The following is a 15,478-nucleotide window of genomic DNA, read 5'->3' on the forward strand; positions in this document are numbered from 1 at the left end:
CAGTGAGATTAGAAACTGCAAATAACTAATGTAGCAGTTAACAAATACTTGCAGATGTTGGTGAAGTGAGGCTAATTAGTGAAAGATCATTTGTTCACATCAAACTGTTACATTTTAACCTGGTGGAGCTGAGCCTGACTGTGAGGGGAACTGCAGACTTGGAGTTAAAAATAGAAGTGTATTTGTTACCAGGGAGACAACTAAATATTTAGCAGAGCCAGCGGTCTTAATGTCCACTTACTGTATATAGCTCAGGGCATACAGTAAGATCAAATGCCGGCATTTGGAATAAATCTGTGGCAAATTCTAGGTAGAGTTGAAATTAAGTGAAATGTTGGAAGTGAGTCAGATCCTCAAAATGATTTGAATACATGACTCACACTAAGAGCCAGAGTATACTGTCAGCTGCTGACAGAAGACAGCTGCTGTGAGTGCAGCAGGGTGGGTCAGTTCCACACATATCCACTACAATGTATTACAAACTAATGTAATTCAGAGCAATGTCACAGGAACCATTTATCAAGAAGTAATTTCTTTTACAGTTATCTGCTGTTTTTCCCTCTGTAACTACTAATTCTAGTCATATTTGCAGGGCTGCTCCAAACTAAATTTGGCTAATATCTCATCATTTAACAATAAAAACCAAGAGTGGGGTTTCAGAAGGCGTTCTATTTTTATAATCTAGGTTCAGATTCCAGGCTGAAAAGTTAAACCTTGTGACCAGTTCCCCTACACTTCACACATTGTAATGGTACAAAATAAAAATTCCTCCCTGTGCTTTATGACTTCTTTCTGGGTCATGTTATTGATTAAACACTTTTTGGCACCACCACCTCAAAATAATGTCCTGAGAGCAATAGAACAATCACAAGATCTTTAAGTAAAAAGTACAAAAAGAACGCTTTAAACTAATTTACATAGTCCACACAGTGCAAATGGGTAATCATTCAAAGCATATCGCAAAAGCAGCCCAACAGTCTATAAAGACAAAGAAAGGAGATATTCTTCAACTGCCAACTCAGTCATCTGATCTCAGCCCTTTAGCGCATACTTTTCAGTTATTAAATAAACACTGAAGGCAGAAAGATGCACAAACAAGAAACTAAAGACAGCAGCTGCATCAAAGGGTTTCCATCGGCTCTGGCCTTCAGACTGCAAGGGGTTTTTATCCAAGTAATAAAAACTAGTATTATAATAACAAAAATGCAAGCTTGATCAGTTAATTCCTAAACAACTAATGCAATGTGCAGTAAGTAAAAACCTGACTGAATGCTAAAATTTCTATAGGAAATAATCTTATCTACTTCTTGAACAATGTGCTCCTGTGACCATATGTCAAAACAGGCTGCTATCTTCAAATGATGCATGATAGGTTCTCACACATCTTTCTGGATGGTCATGTTCTAACCCTACTGCACAAGCAAATGCTGTGCAGTAGGGGAATTATTTACAATTGTGGTCAAAAGCTTACATACACTCCTCTTGGGGAATAATGTCATGATAATTAGGGGCTTTTAATGGTTTCTTTAACTGTTGATTGATTGAATGGTTGCGCAAAGGTCACAAGTTGCACCTTGACCACATGCTTTTGGTCATCAACAAGCTTTTAGCGTAATTCTGAATGGATATTTGAGCTCTCTTGTTGAGAAAATTGGCAGTGTTCATTTAAACTAACTGGTTTAAATGGACTCAACTTTTAAGAGTATTCTACAAATTTTCAACAGGGTTGCGATTGGACCTTTGGGGAGGCCATTCCAGAAGCTTCATGTTAGCTTCTATTCCAAAACCAGTTTTGATGTGTTTTTTGATCATCTTTTCTATTGTCATTGGCTTATACTTGTAAGATTAAAAATGGTTTCCAAGATTTCTACCTTATTAGTTTATTTGATTTCATCTTTTAATGCGATTTTAGATATTGCAAACCTTTTCAAACAAATGTATCCCTGTATCCAAAAAAGCTCAAATGATACAAGGTCTCTATTGTATTCTGCCTAGTTTAGCAATCCAAAGAGGCCAGAATGCAATTCTGCCATTGCTCAGCTGTAATATTGTGAAAGAGAGAAGGTATGACAGAAATTACAAAAATGTTGCATGTATTTATTTCCCTTTCTAACAGAGAACTTTCACATCTCTGTTAGAAAGGGGAATGAAAGGGAAATGCATGTTGACAAGACAGAAAGACATTTTCCCAAACACTTCTATACCACATGTCTTCCTGGAATAACAGCCATTGCCATGTATTGGATGTCAGTGGGAATACAGATTTAAGACACTTCTGTATTGGCTTTAGCAATGTCCATGGTTTCTGTGGATGGCAGGCTCCAGAGCCCGAGGGCAAAAACACCAAAGTCCTGGTTTTGTTCTCTGGCAAGAAAGGGTCACTGACACTGACAGAAACTGGAAGGATGAACTCAGTGACCTCAAGGTAGAATATGGAGTTAAAAGATCTGCAGTATATTATGGAACCAATCAATGGAGTATTTGAAAACAACTAATACTGAACTTAGAAAATGATTTCACACATAACCAGTGCAACTGAGCGAAAACAGGATAATGTGCTCTCTTTTCTGTGCACCATTAAAAAAATCAGTTTTGAACCATCTGTAATCAAGGAAGGGTGAAACTGAACAGTCTTATTTACAGCAAGTTATGGTAATCCAGGTGAAAGGTGACACAGACAGATAACTGTTTCAACATTTCAGAAATATAAAGGCAATGCATGATGTATGTAGCACGTATGATTAAAAACACGTATGATTAAAAACAGAAGAGGAACAAAAGTGGATCCTTGTGGGATGCAACAGGTACTGGAAGCCGACTAGCTTCATCTTTCGATCATGACGTTCCTATATTTGAGGAGGGAAACCAGTGTAATACGTGACAAAGTTTGTGTTCCAGATATTTTTAAAGAACTTGTTAGATTCTATGCTGAGATCAAACATGACTAAATAGTAGACTGACAGACAAAAGCTGATTATTATTATATGCCTTAAACAGAGTAGTTTTTTTCTATGTATGCTTTTCAAACCAGAGTGAAACTTGTCAGATATGGTAAAAGTATTTAAACATGGCTATAATTAGTAACTTCGCAGTAAACTGAGTCACTTCATTTTGTTTTAAAGCACACAGTCAGCATGCAGTCATACAGTGCTATAGAAACACAACATGGACCCTGATCCCCTCAGTAACTATAGGCCTGTTTCCATTTAACAAGATTTTAGAAAAAGCTTTGTTCTAATTGGGACTAACAAAGACTCCTTTAAGAAGGTGTGGTGGAGTTTATTACTAGTGTTTAATTATGTTTCTCAGAAAAGTGATCAAAACTGGCAAATTTTGTATTTGGAAAGATTATCTTCACTTTCAGATCAGCTTGTTCAAAGTTATGTACCACCTTACAAGTGAACGTCTGAGGATCTTAGTTCAGCTGTACCAACAAACAGTGTGTGGTTTGTTCAGAAAGCAGGTGTAATTATTATTATTATTATTATTATTATTATTATTGTTGTTGTTTTCAAAGTTCATCTCTCTACAGGATCAATCTGGAAAAGCTATGTCATATTTGTTGCTAGTATTGTGAAAAACTGGACAGTCTTATTTACAGCAAGTTATGGTAATCCAGGTGAAAGGTGACACAGACAGATAACTGTTTCAACATCCTATATATGGAGAAAAAAACAGCTTTAATGTAGCAATATTCTCGTTTGATTTATTATTAAAAGACATGAAACTATCCACTGAAACATTAAATAGAGTCTGAATTTATGTGGATAGAATGCCTTAGTTAGAATATTTATAGAGCTGGGTGTGCCACATAAAATAACTTCAGTTTTGGTATTGTTTAGTTGAAGGAAGTTCAGCTCATTGAAACAGTCAAAAAGGGTCATCATAGGAACAGTCACTGTCAAGTGTGGCAGGTAGATAAAACTGTGTATCATTCAAATAACAGAGATAGAAAAATGGTAACATGTGTTAATCTATTTCAGAAATATAAAGGCAATGCATGATGTATGTAGCACGTATGATTAAAAACACGTATGATTAAAAACAGAAGAGGAACAAAAGTGGATCCTTGTGGGATGCAACAGGTTCTGGAAGCCGACTAGCTTCATCTTTCGATCATGACGTTCCTATATTTGAGGAGGGAAACCAGTGTAAAACGTGACAAAGTTTGTGTTCCAGATATTTTTAAAGAACTTGTTAGATTCTATGCTGAGATCAAGCATGACTAAATAGTAGACTGACAGACAAAAGCTGATTATTATTATATGCCTTAAACAGAGTAGTTTTTTTCTATGTATGCTTTTAAAACCAGAGTGAAACTTGTCAGATATGGTAAAAGTATTTAAACATGGCTATAATTAGTACCTTTGCAGTAAACTGAGTCACTTCATTTTGTTTTAAAGCACACAGTCAGCATGCAGTCATACAGTCCTATAGAAACACAACATGGACCCTGATCCCCTCAGTAACTATAGGCCTGTTTCCATTTAACAAGATTTTAGAAAAAGCTTTGTTCTAATTGGGACTAACAAAGACTCTTTTAAGAAAGTGTGGTGGAGTTTATTACTAGTGTTTAATTATGTTTCTCAGGAAAGTGATCAAAACTGGCAAATTTTGTATTTGGAAAGATTATCTTCACTTTCAGATCAGCTTGTTCAAAGTTATGTACCACCTTACAAGTGAACGTCTGAGGATCTTAGTTCAGCTGTACTTTGAGTATTGCCAACAAACAGTGTGTAGTTTGTTCAGAAAGCAGGTGGAATTATTATTATTATTATTATTTTTAAAGTTCATCTCTCTACAGGATCAATCTGGAAAAGCTATGTCATATTTGTTGCTAGTATTGTGAAAACCAGTTCCTTTATCAGACGTTCAGTGGGACAAAGAGATGTGACATGTTTGCTCATGCTTGTGGTCTTAAGGCAGTCAGCAGATCTTATGACACACACATATTCGCCTACACACACACACACACACACACACACACACACACACACACACGCACACATACACGCACACACACACACCTGGTACAGGTTTTACTGAATATTTATTATAACTATTTATTATCATCACATGAAAGCCAGTAATTCAGCTACATACTTTAATTATATGAGATAATGAAATGCAAACCACTACAACATTTATTCCAGGCTTCACACCAGCACAAAACAATTATATTTGTGTGTATTTCTTAAGATTAAATGCAAACTATTTTAAAAAATTCTATCTGTTGATTGGTAGTTAGCAGACAATTATCAAAATTCATTATTTTACTTAAGAGTTATTAGTGAAAATGCTTGAAGGTGAGAAGAATTCGCGAATGGTTATATTGTTTGTGGTCTGACACAAAGGTGATCTGAGTGTTCACTGTCCTCCAGTGGTCAGAGTGCAATACTACAACAGTCCACATTCTGTAACGACTATTTACTACTGGAGGCAGCTGTTATTACAAGGTGACAAGGAGAACCAATAGAGCGCTAATGTAGGTGGGAAATCTTCTGAGGATATTCCCTCTGAGTGTTGAGGATGTATAGCTTTAACTAAAGTAACATAAAAGTAAAAAACAAACAAACAAACAAAAATATCAATCTGACAGTGATGCAAAATTATAACAAAATATAATGCAAAACGTCACACACCACTCAGCTACACAAAAGTCAATCAAACTACATAGATACGCCACTATTCTTGGGTAAATGCAGGAGCATCAGAGTTTGTGTGAGGGTAATACACCAGGAAGGATTATCTAGCTTCAAAAACAGAAAGCAAAAATAAATAGCAATATTTAGTGCTTATTAGAGATTTTCAAAATTGAAATTTACTTTAAACAATTTGGGCTCAAAACAGTCAAAAAACAAAAACAAAAAAAAACAAATAGGCTATTTTTTCACAATTCAGCCTCCCATATTATCCCTGAGAAAAAAAATGTGGTGTGAAGCATAAAAAAGAGTTTGTTTGTTTTTTTGTTTTTTTAAAAAAAAAGCACTTCACTATGCTCTATGAGTATAGTGTTTCTGTCACTGGAGAACAACAACAACAACAACAACAACAAAAGGAAAATATAAAATGAAAAATTGTACACATTACATCACATTGTTGCCATTAAGAAATGCAAAACAGTAATCAGGTAAATTACACTAAACTGGCTATTTAATCACAACATTTACCAGTCAAGCACAACATTTTGTACAACAGGTACAACAGGTTGTACAACAGAAGTGACCTTTCAGACTGCAGATCAATGTTAGACTGAGCATTGGTCACAATAATAATTGAAAAGTACAACATATCATTTCCTTGTCATAATGACATAGGTCAGACAATATTAACTTTTGAATACATTTTGGTGTCAGACCAAAGCAGACCAAACCGACACAGTAATTATTGCATACATTAATCTTAAATGTATGTATGTAAGATAAGATAAGATAAGATAAGATAAGATAAGATAAGATAACTCTTTATTGTCATTGCACAGTCATACATAGTACAGTAGTACAATGAAATTGGAAAACTGTCCTACGTCGTCACTACATATAACACAACACGACACGATATGACACATCACAACGCAACAAACAACACAACACAGTATATTAACTTAGTATAAAAAAGAAGAAGAAGTGTATGTGTATTGCACACTGTTATTATTGCACATGTACAGTAATTCAGGAATACGTGCTATTAGAGCCCTGTTGCCCTCTGAGTGTGAGGGGCTGATCCAGCTTGTAATCATATGAACGACCCCCTCACTGGTATTGGTCCACTGTTAACATTTTCCCAGTGACTTCAACTCTACTGGTGAATATGATGTCAAAACACACGGTTATCCACGCCCTCCTTGTTAATATTCAGGTGCTGGTAGGTTTCATTTTCAAACGCGGACAGACGGTACATAAGTAAGCGTTATTTTAATGTTAGTTAAAGCGCGGTGAGACCCTTGCTAACGTCATTAACTGTAGCGTAGCAAATATCTAACTAATACTGGAGTTGACAGCTCAACGTGCACCGGTTAGTGTGTATATGTGTGTGTGTTTGCCTGCCAGCCGTCATCACAACAGTTTAGAAAACCTGCAATTTATTACTGCAAAGTTGGCATAAAAATGGCATCAATAGCGGCGGCGCATGAGCCAGGCATTAGCCCAGGCTCCGTACCGCTGGCCGATGCTTTAGTCCCGGCGAGTATATTTGCTCCAGACCGTGGAGGATGCAGCGACGACGCCGGGGATGAGTGTTTCGAGGATGGAGACGTGCTCAATGGCGAGCCCGAGGATCGGGGGATTGACTTTACTAGCAAGGTAAAGCTAAGCTCGCCAAGCTAATGCTAGCTGCTGCTGTCAGTGAATGAATGAATGAGAAAAATAATGCGCCTCTCCTCTACAGCTATGTAATTAACGTTTTATAGCTACGGAGTAATTTTAAGCACCAAATATAACACACGAGTGATTTTTCTGGACACCGAGCTGCTTTTGTTGACACTAAACAGCTAGCAAGTGTTAACAGTTCCAGCTAAAATAGCAGCGGAGCCCGGCGCTAACGTTAGCTGCACATAGAAGCACTTCTCAAAACAAGTGAATATGGCTCATCTGTTATTAACGTTTTGTGAACCCAAAACAAAAACATACGGGATAATAAAGAACAATGAGATAATATGGTCGGCTTTCCAGGGTACCAGCTAAAATACCCGACATGTTTTGCCTATAATGTCTACCTATGATATATATTGTTGGCTGTAGCTATATGTGCTGTTGAACCATACTGATCAACTGAAAGTTGCTCTTAAATACCGAAACTTGTAGCATGAAAAAAGAGTTTTTGGCCTGACGTAATCCGGAATGTTTGAATGTAAGAGTGAAAGCAATCATGTCTTTGCCCACAGGTATTAAATTGCACGTTACAATGGTGTTTTTTGGTCCCATAAACACATTGCACAGAGTTGCATCAGGTAGGCAGTCCCTTGTTGACTTTTGGCTCCTGATAGTTTCAGCATGTTAGCAACTGATATGCTATTCTGTGTAGCAACTTCTCAATAACCCAGTCCACTGGGTACTATTCATCTAGCAGGCCTTTAACACAGCCCTTGTAGCTCCAAATGCATATCTCTTAGTATAAAGTATGATAGTACTATTACACTTGTAACCCGCCCTTAAAGGGAAAGCAATGTACTGCCACTAAGTAAAGTATGTTTCTGCTACTACTGGACCTAAACTACATTTCCTCAATAGTTCACTTATTTCATTTTGTGTGTGTTTGTTCTGGTTTCTTTTAAAGATAGAAACAAAAACGAGCAAATAATAATAAAAAAATGTTTGTTTAATCAGGGTCCCCATGAGCATCACGCTCATCCTTAGCTACTCTTCCCAAGGTCTTACACACTCAGGCCAACATTCACAACAAATAAACATAAAACAAGCAGGTTCTTCTTATACAAATAGCATTGCACTTCAAGGTGTTTTTAGGTCCATATCAGCAGGGATAACAACACTGTGTTCATGTAACCTTGAAGTATGTCATGAGAAAAGAAGCAGCTGTGTTTGCAAGTTGGGTGATGCGTTCGACCCTGCCATTCCCTTCAGATTTCTTTTTGCTTACAGGGTATGAGAGTGTCCTCCAGTGAAACTAAAATGTCCCAAATAAGTAATAATGTTTGGTTCAATGCCTGTTCTTTTTTTTTAAACAACCTTACCTGATGCAGTCTCTCCCAGGACTGTTATTAACTGTTATTAGAAGAAGAATATTTGATTTAACAATTTCATGGCCAGTGTTACTCTTTATGTTTTCTCTCTTCCCCTCTCTGGAACCCAATAGCTGGCACTTGTTAGCCCAAATGGAGAGCAGTATGATTCGTTACTTCGGCAGCTACGAGACAGGATGGAAGAGGGATGTGGAGAGACTATTTATGTGGTTGGAATGGGCTCAGGTGAGAGATATATAAAAGCCCTTGTCCAAATTCCAAGGATACTGTAGTGTAAATTACGAGTCTCTCTCTTCCGCCTTTTCACCTATTCACTCTGTAACAGTTTGTAACACATCTGTTCTTGTTCTCCTCCTGTGCAGATGGTGGTGACTGGGGTTTGGATGAGAAAGATATGGAGGCCTCAGTAGCCACAGTTCACTCCATGTGTGAGCAGCTGGATGCTGACCTGATCCCTCTACGGGAGCGCAATGAGGCTGCCGGTTTGGTACGTGACTATCTGATACGGAGGCGTGTGGGTGAGCTGGACTTCCTGGAGGTCAGGTGAGCAGTAATGAAGTCACACTTACTTTCAACAGTGCACAGTGTGTTCAGTACAGGTGACATGTGTCCTGACCAGACTGTTTCAATTTTTTATCAGATAAACTACTGAAAAAACCCAGAGGCCCCTCAGGTGTGGAAAAAGTCAGATGCACACTTGGTACAATTACAGCTGAGAATTTTAAAGGAAATTTAAAGAAATGTTTATTTTAAGCTAAATATTTATAATAATAATAATAATAGTCATAAATCACCTTGTAGATGTTATGAATATTGGTACTCTAGGTGGTTTACAGCCTAGGTTTCATCTAGGAGGATTTTGGGAACAAACATACAGACATACATAAGCTACGATCATGATAGTGTGATGATGATGGAAGATTTCTGTAATTAAACCAATCCCAGGAGGGCCGGGTTCCAAATCCCTTACTGACTTTTGTCCAGTGGCTTTGACCCGTGTGCTGTCTAATTATATGGAGGGAGTGCTTAAAAAACACCTCACCTCAGCTATTATGGATCAGTTGGCCTGTATGCAGTTAGCATGCAAGTCACAAAGGAGCACAAAAGACGCTGCACTGATACTACTTAATACAGTTACACATCGCTTACAGCAAACAGCTGATCAGGGAAGGATTATATTTGTCAATCTGACGTCAGCCTTTAATACAAAGACACATTTTATTGCAAGAACAAATAATAAGAGGGTAACAGTGGATTAGATATTTTGAAACTTATTGTTCGCAGAAGGTCTGTATTACTCATGTTGTATCTAATGAAATAATTTGTAATACGGGGAACCTGTAAAGGTGTGTTTTATCCCAATTGTTATTTTCTCTTTATATAGATGATGTACAGCTACAGGACAGGAATATGAAGCTGGTGTAATATGCTGATTATATAACTCTTGTTGGTCCCGGTCATAGGAATACCAACCCTGATGATTTTGCATCATTGCGTAGGTTGGAGGAATGCTATAAATCTCTCTATTTGTTGATTAACATTGACAACACAAAAGAGCCTGTCTTGAATTACACAGGCCCTAAAACAGGTCTTTCATTTTCTGTTCAGTCTGTGGAAGTCATTAATAGGTTTAAGTATCTGGGAAAACATTGTGATAAGGAATTACATTTTGCAGCTAATGCTGATTACATCAATAAGAAAGTTAGTCAGAGACTGTTTCTTATGAGGAAGCTAAGAGGCTTTGGAGTTAGCGAATACGTTTTGGAAAGAGTAAATGTCAGCTTGATTGAAATCGTCCTCATGTTCAATACTCAGTCTGGTGTGGTAGCCTGACTGTGGTAAGTAGGAACAAACTGGACTGAATCTGAATTGCACTCAGGTCAATGTTATAGAATGCCTCTGGCTTGTAAAAAGCTATATAGAGGATGATTTGTGCCAAATTCAATTAGTATGATGAATAATAAGCTGCAATATATTTTTATAACTTTACCAATGGTTTATGCATGTGTGTGTATGAATGTGTGCTGATAATTATCAGTTTTTAGTATGAATTGATAACTGACAGTTTTCCACCAGTTTGGACAATGAAAGTTATTCTGTTCAGTTCTATTCTGTTCCCTGAAGCATCCAGGGCTCTTTTTTCAACCTATATGGTATCCTTGTGTCTCTCAGGGTTGCAGTGGTGGGCAATGTGGATGCTGGTAAAAGTACTCTGCTGGGAGTATTAACACATGGTGAGCTGGACAACGGCAGGGGCTTTGCCCGCCAGAAACTATTCAGACACAAGCATGAGATGGAGAGTGGCAGGACCAGCAGTGTGGGCAATGATATCCTGGGGTTTGACCAAGAGGGACAGGTGAGTGTGTATGCTCAGCGCTTTACTTCTAAAAGAAGTGTAACTCTGAAAATGACTCGTGTTTTTAATGATGGTTCATATATTGAGTCATGAGGTGCTGAAATATGTTGACTGTTAAAATAAGTGTGAGAAGAAATGAGTTTGGTGAGGTGAACGTTAATAGTAATATGGAGGATCTACAGAAAATGTTGATGTAAGATGAAAGACTGTATGTTTACATAGGATTTCTGTTATTGTACTTGCCTCCCAGGTGGTGAATAAACCAGACAGTCATGGAGGAAGTCTGGACTGGACCAAAATCTGCGAGAAGTCCTCTAAGGTCATTACCTTCATAGACCTGGCCGGCCATGAGAAATACCTCAAGACCACAGTGTTTGGGATGACAGGACACCTTCCAGACTTCTGCATGCTTATGGTCAGAAAGGGGGAGGGGGAGGGAAGATGGTGTGCATGTCTATGTACAATATCCATGATGTCCCAAAAATCTTTTTCTTTTTTTTTTCTTTTTCATACAAGTGTAGGAATAAAATTCACTTTTCCCTTCCTTTCCAGGTGGGCAGTAACGCAGGTATCGTAGGAATGACCAAAGAGCATCTGGGCCTGGCTTTAGCTCTGAACGTGCCTGTGTTTGTAGTGGTAACCAAGATAGACATGTGCCCAGCCAACATCTTGCAAGGTAAGCCTTCTGGGGTTTTATTTGCTTTGCAATATTTCCTTATTATGCAAAAAATACATCAGACCTTGAGTTGGCTTCTATTAGCTTATATGCTGTTTGTCTGCATTTTCACGTGCTAAAAAAAATTACAGTAACAACTAAATAACTTGTGTGGTCTTCATTTCTTTCTATCAGAGACCCTAAAGCTGCTGCAGAGGTTACTGAAGTCCCCAGGCTGTAGAAAAATTCCTGTCCTGGTACAGAACAAGGACGACGTCATAGTCACCGCTTCAAACTTCAGTTCGGAGAGGTACTGGGTCTGTTGTTGCGAGATTCAGCAGCAGAAAGAAAATGTCTCACTGTAAGCTACGTGTGTTTGTTGTGTCCCCAGGATGTGCCCCATCTTTCAGATCTCCAATGTGACCGGTGAGAACATGGACCTGCTTAAGATGTTTCTCAACCTGCTTTCCTCCAGGACATCCTACCGGGACGATCAGCCTGCTGAGTTTCAAATAGATGATACCTACTCTGTACCGGTACTATGAACACTGATAAACTGCTCTCCCTAATGTATTTTATCATGTAAATTTAATGCAAAAAAACCAGGTCATGTGTTGTTTATGTCTTAGGGTGTGGGAACTGTAGTATCGGGAACTACTTTACGTGGGCTCATACGCCTGAATGACACCATGCTGCTGGGACCCGATCCTCTAGGGAGCTTCATCTCTATTGCTGTCAAATCAATACACCGTAAGAGAATGCCTGTGAAGGAGGTCAGAGGTGGCCAGACTGCCTCGTTTGCTCTTAAAAAGGTAGAGAAATAATAAAATCATCCACTGTCTAGTGCAGATGCTTGGCATTGCATAGGTCAGTTAAATGTTAGCAGTTTTTTTTACTCATTAGGCCTTATTGCTGGTCTTGAAAAGTGTTATTCATCTTGATAATAGAAGGGCAGTGAAAATGATGACATGTTTTATCATGCCTCTGTCGCCTCTGTCAGTGCGCCCCAGGGCAGCTGTGGCTACAATGTAACTTGCCATCGCCAGTGTGTGAATGTGTGTGTGAATGGGTGAATGACTGAATGTAGTGTGAAGCGCTTTGGGGTCCTTAGGGACTAGAAAAGCGCTATACAAATGCAGGCCATTTACCATCATATGCTTCCTTCCAAAGATCAAGCGTTCGTCCATAAGGAAAGGCATGGTAATGGTGTCCCCGAGGCTAAACCCACAGGCAACTTGGGAGTTTGAGGCTGAGATCCTGGTGCTGCATCATCCCACCACAATATCCCCGAGATACCAGGCCATGGGTGAGTAGCAGTGACACGCTCTGTGTGTGTTTCTAGAGTCACCTTAAGGCAAAGGCAGGACATTTCAGCAAAGATTTATAGCAAAGTTTCTAAATGACATTGAACATTTGTATGTATAAATGTTATGGGACTGAAATGGTCATTTTACAACCACAGTAAGCATCAATTCATTCTCCTTTACGTATATATTCCCCAACACTCAGTCCACTGTGGCAGCATAAGGCAGACAGCCACCATCCTGTCCATGAACAGAGACTGCTTACGAACAGGCGACAAGGCTTCAGTCCACTTCCGCTTCATCAAGACCCCCGAGTACCTGCATTGTGACCAGAGGCTGGTGTTCAGGGAGGGGCGCACCAAAGCTGTAGGAACCATCACTAAGGTAGCAAAGCCTTCTGGAAGCTGAAGGGTTATGTTGAGTTAATGCTACAGCGATCTGAGGATCATGAGCCAGGTTCTAAAGCTGTAGTTGGAAATAATATTAAGATTATGTCCAAAATGTAGAAATCATTGTAGGTTTATGTGCTCACAGATAGTTCTTTGGGACTAACGTGTTGTCTCATATCATTTTCAGCTGCTGCAATCCACCAATAACATGCCATCAAACTCAAAACCGCCACAAATCAAAATGCAGTCTACCAAAAAGGCGCCGCCGCGAAAAGAGGACGGCACCGTGGTGGCCGGTGACGACGTGGGAGCAGCAGCTCAGCCGGCAGCCTCTAACTCGACACAGCCGGTGAGTCACAAGTCATTAAAAGTACTAAAGCTGTATGCTGTATGTACAAATTCTGTGTGTGCGCAGTAGTGCAGTTCCTGCGTTTCTTCAGATTCTGATTACTTACCTCGAAGTTGCTGTTCTACTAACTTCTGTTTCCTCCTCCTCTTTTTTTCTCATGTAACATCTTGTCTGTGAATCTATACACTGCTTTGTAATATTTCACCCTAAATTTTAACTCACCCACATCACTCCTGTACACTCTCTCCATCTCCTTTGCTTTCGTGGCTGGCTCTCAAAGGGAGAGGGAGATGATGACCCTCAGTTAAAGGAGGGCAACAAAGAGAACAAGGTAAACTGTGTTGACAGAAAACAAAAGCAACAGTGAGGCTGAATTGTGGAGACTGGACTCTGGTCTTTGCATTTGTTGTTGTTTTTGGCATTGTGATGCAGTGCAGCGACTGCCTTATTGAGCGGTTTCGTTCTATCTACGTTACAGCCAAAGTCTGGAGGTGGTGGAAGGAGAAGGGGTGGCCAGAGGCACAAAGGAAAAGGCCAGAACAGCAGCACCAACCCCACAGCAGCGCCTTCCTCATCGGGGATAGGGAGCTGCTGAAAAGCCCACAGGTCCCATTTCTTCCTGTCACTCCACCAAGTGTCTTCATTCCACACACCATGAAGGAAGCAGATGTTTGGAGCAAGACACTCTCCTCAGTCTTATTACTCCTCGCCTTTTTTAGTTTTATTGGGTTTCTGTTTTGTTTTTTTTACACCAGGTCCCATACTTTTTATTTAATTATTTTTAAAAGGGAACACAGAGGGGTATGTCTCACACTAAAAGCATACACCTCCTAAGCATTTAATATCAGCTGCCTTTACCATTTCGAATGGCTTGGGTGATTGAAAGCAGTGTGGTTTTTGAGGTTAGCCTCACTCAGGATGATGAATATATTTAATTTTATCCATATTTTATGCGTGTCTGAAAACAGTCCTCTGGCTCAGTTTCAGGGGCAGGGAGGAAGGATAAACCCAAGACAAGGGTCCAATACCCTATATTTACGAGCAGCTATTAGTGACACCCATGAATTCCCTGTGTATTTGCAATGATAAACAGTTGTACTATTTATACAGCATTAATTGCCTCTTAGTTTTACTGATTGGAATGATGTACAAAATGTATGCAAATCACAAATGTAGCAGAGTTGATTTAAGATTCTAGGTATACAGAAAATATAAGCTGTTTTGTTTTATAATTATTTATTTGACATGCAGAACATTTACTCTTGGATGGTCTTTATCTTTTGAGATAAGTTCACTTGCACACCTAGATTCAGTAGTATGCGTCATTCTTCCATCGTCGGTCTATATACAAACCTTATAATAGTGTTAGTACCAATACAGCACAGTTTCTCACTTCAGCAGCTGCTACTGATTGTAATACTTGCCGTACTTGCAGTGCTACTTGTAATTCTCATATCCCATGTGTTATGGCTTGTTGCTGTAGACATATTGTGACATTTTAAATCCCTTGCTACAAGAAAAGAACCATTAATAAACACAGTTTACTGAACTTTTCAACAGTGCTGGCTATTGTGTTTCCATATTTTCAATATTTCTGACATTATTTGCAGTAATATTATTTGCATGGATGTAACCCCTCATTTTCCATCAAGACGAGCCCACACTGCTTCAGCTATGTTGAGGCCTGGGCTCTGGGAAGAAAAATCCATGACTGACAGCATTCTATT

At 39.0% G+C, this 15,478-nt stretch overlaps 1 protein-coding gene across 2 annotated transcripts; it reads left to right on the forward strand.

Annotated features, from left to right (window-relative positions):
• Positions 1-6,777: 6,777 nt before the first annotated feature.
• Positions 6,778-15,313, forward strand: gtpbp1 (GTP binding protein 1). Of its 2 annotated transcripts, XM_040053094.1 has the most exons (14): positions 6,778-7,301; positions 8,812-8,923; positions 9,061-9,241; positions 10,871-11,054; positions 11,305-11,469; positions 11,607-11,730; positions 11,905-12,019; positions 12,101-12,245; positions 12,339-12,521; positions 12,880-13,015; positions 13,219-13,397; positions 13,590-13,751; positions 14,032-14,082; positions 14,230-15,313. In XM_040053094.1, exons 1-14 carry the CDS (start codon positions 7,107-7,109, stop codon positions 14,344-14,346), a joined length of 2,049 nt encoding a protein of 682 aa, XP_039909028.1. In that variant the 5' UTR covers positions 6,778-7,106; the 3' UTR covers positions 14,347-15,313. The 2 variants fall into 2 exon arrangements, with proteins under 2 accessions (XP_039909028.1, XP_039909037.1); XM_040053103.1 differs by lacking the exon at positions 14,032-14,082 and having other exon boundaries at positions 7,107-7,301.
• Positions 15,314-15,478: the final 165 nt, after the last annotated feature.

The sequence above is a fragment of the Simochromis diagramma genome, unplaced genomic scaffold (genome assembly GCF_900408965.1).
Source record: "Simochromis diagramma unplaced genomic scaffold, fSimDia1.1 OVJJ01000321.1, whole genome shotgun sequence".
In the NCBI taxonomy this organism is placed as follows: domain Eukaryota; kingdom Metazoa; phylum Chordata; class Actinopteri; order Cichliformes; family Cichlidae; genus Simochromis; species Simochromis diagramma.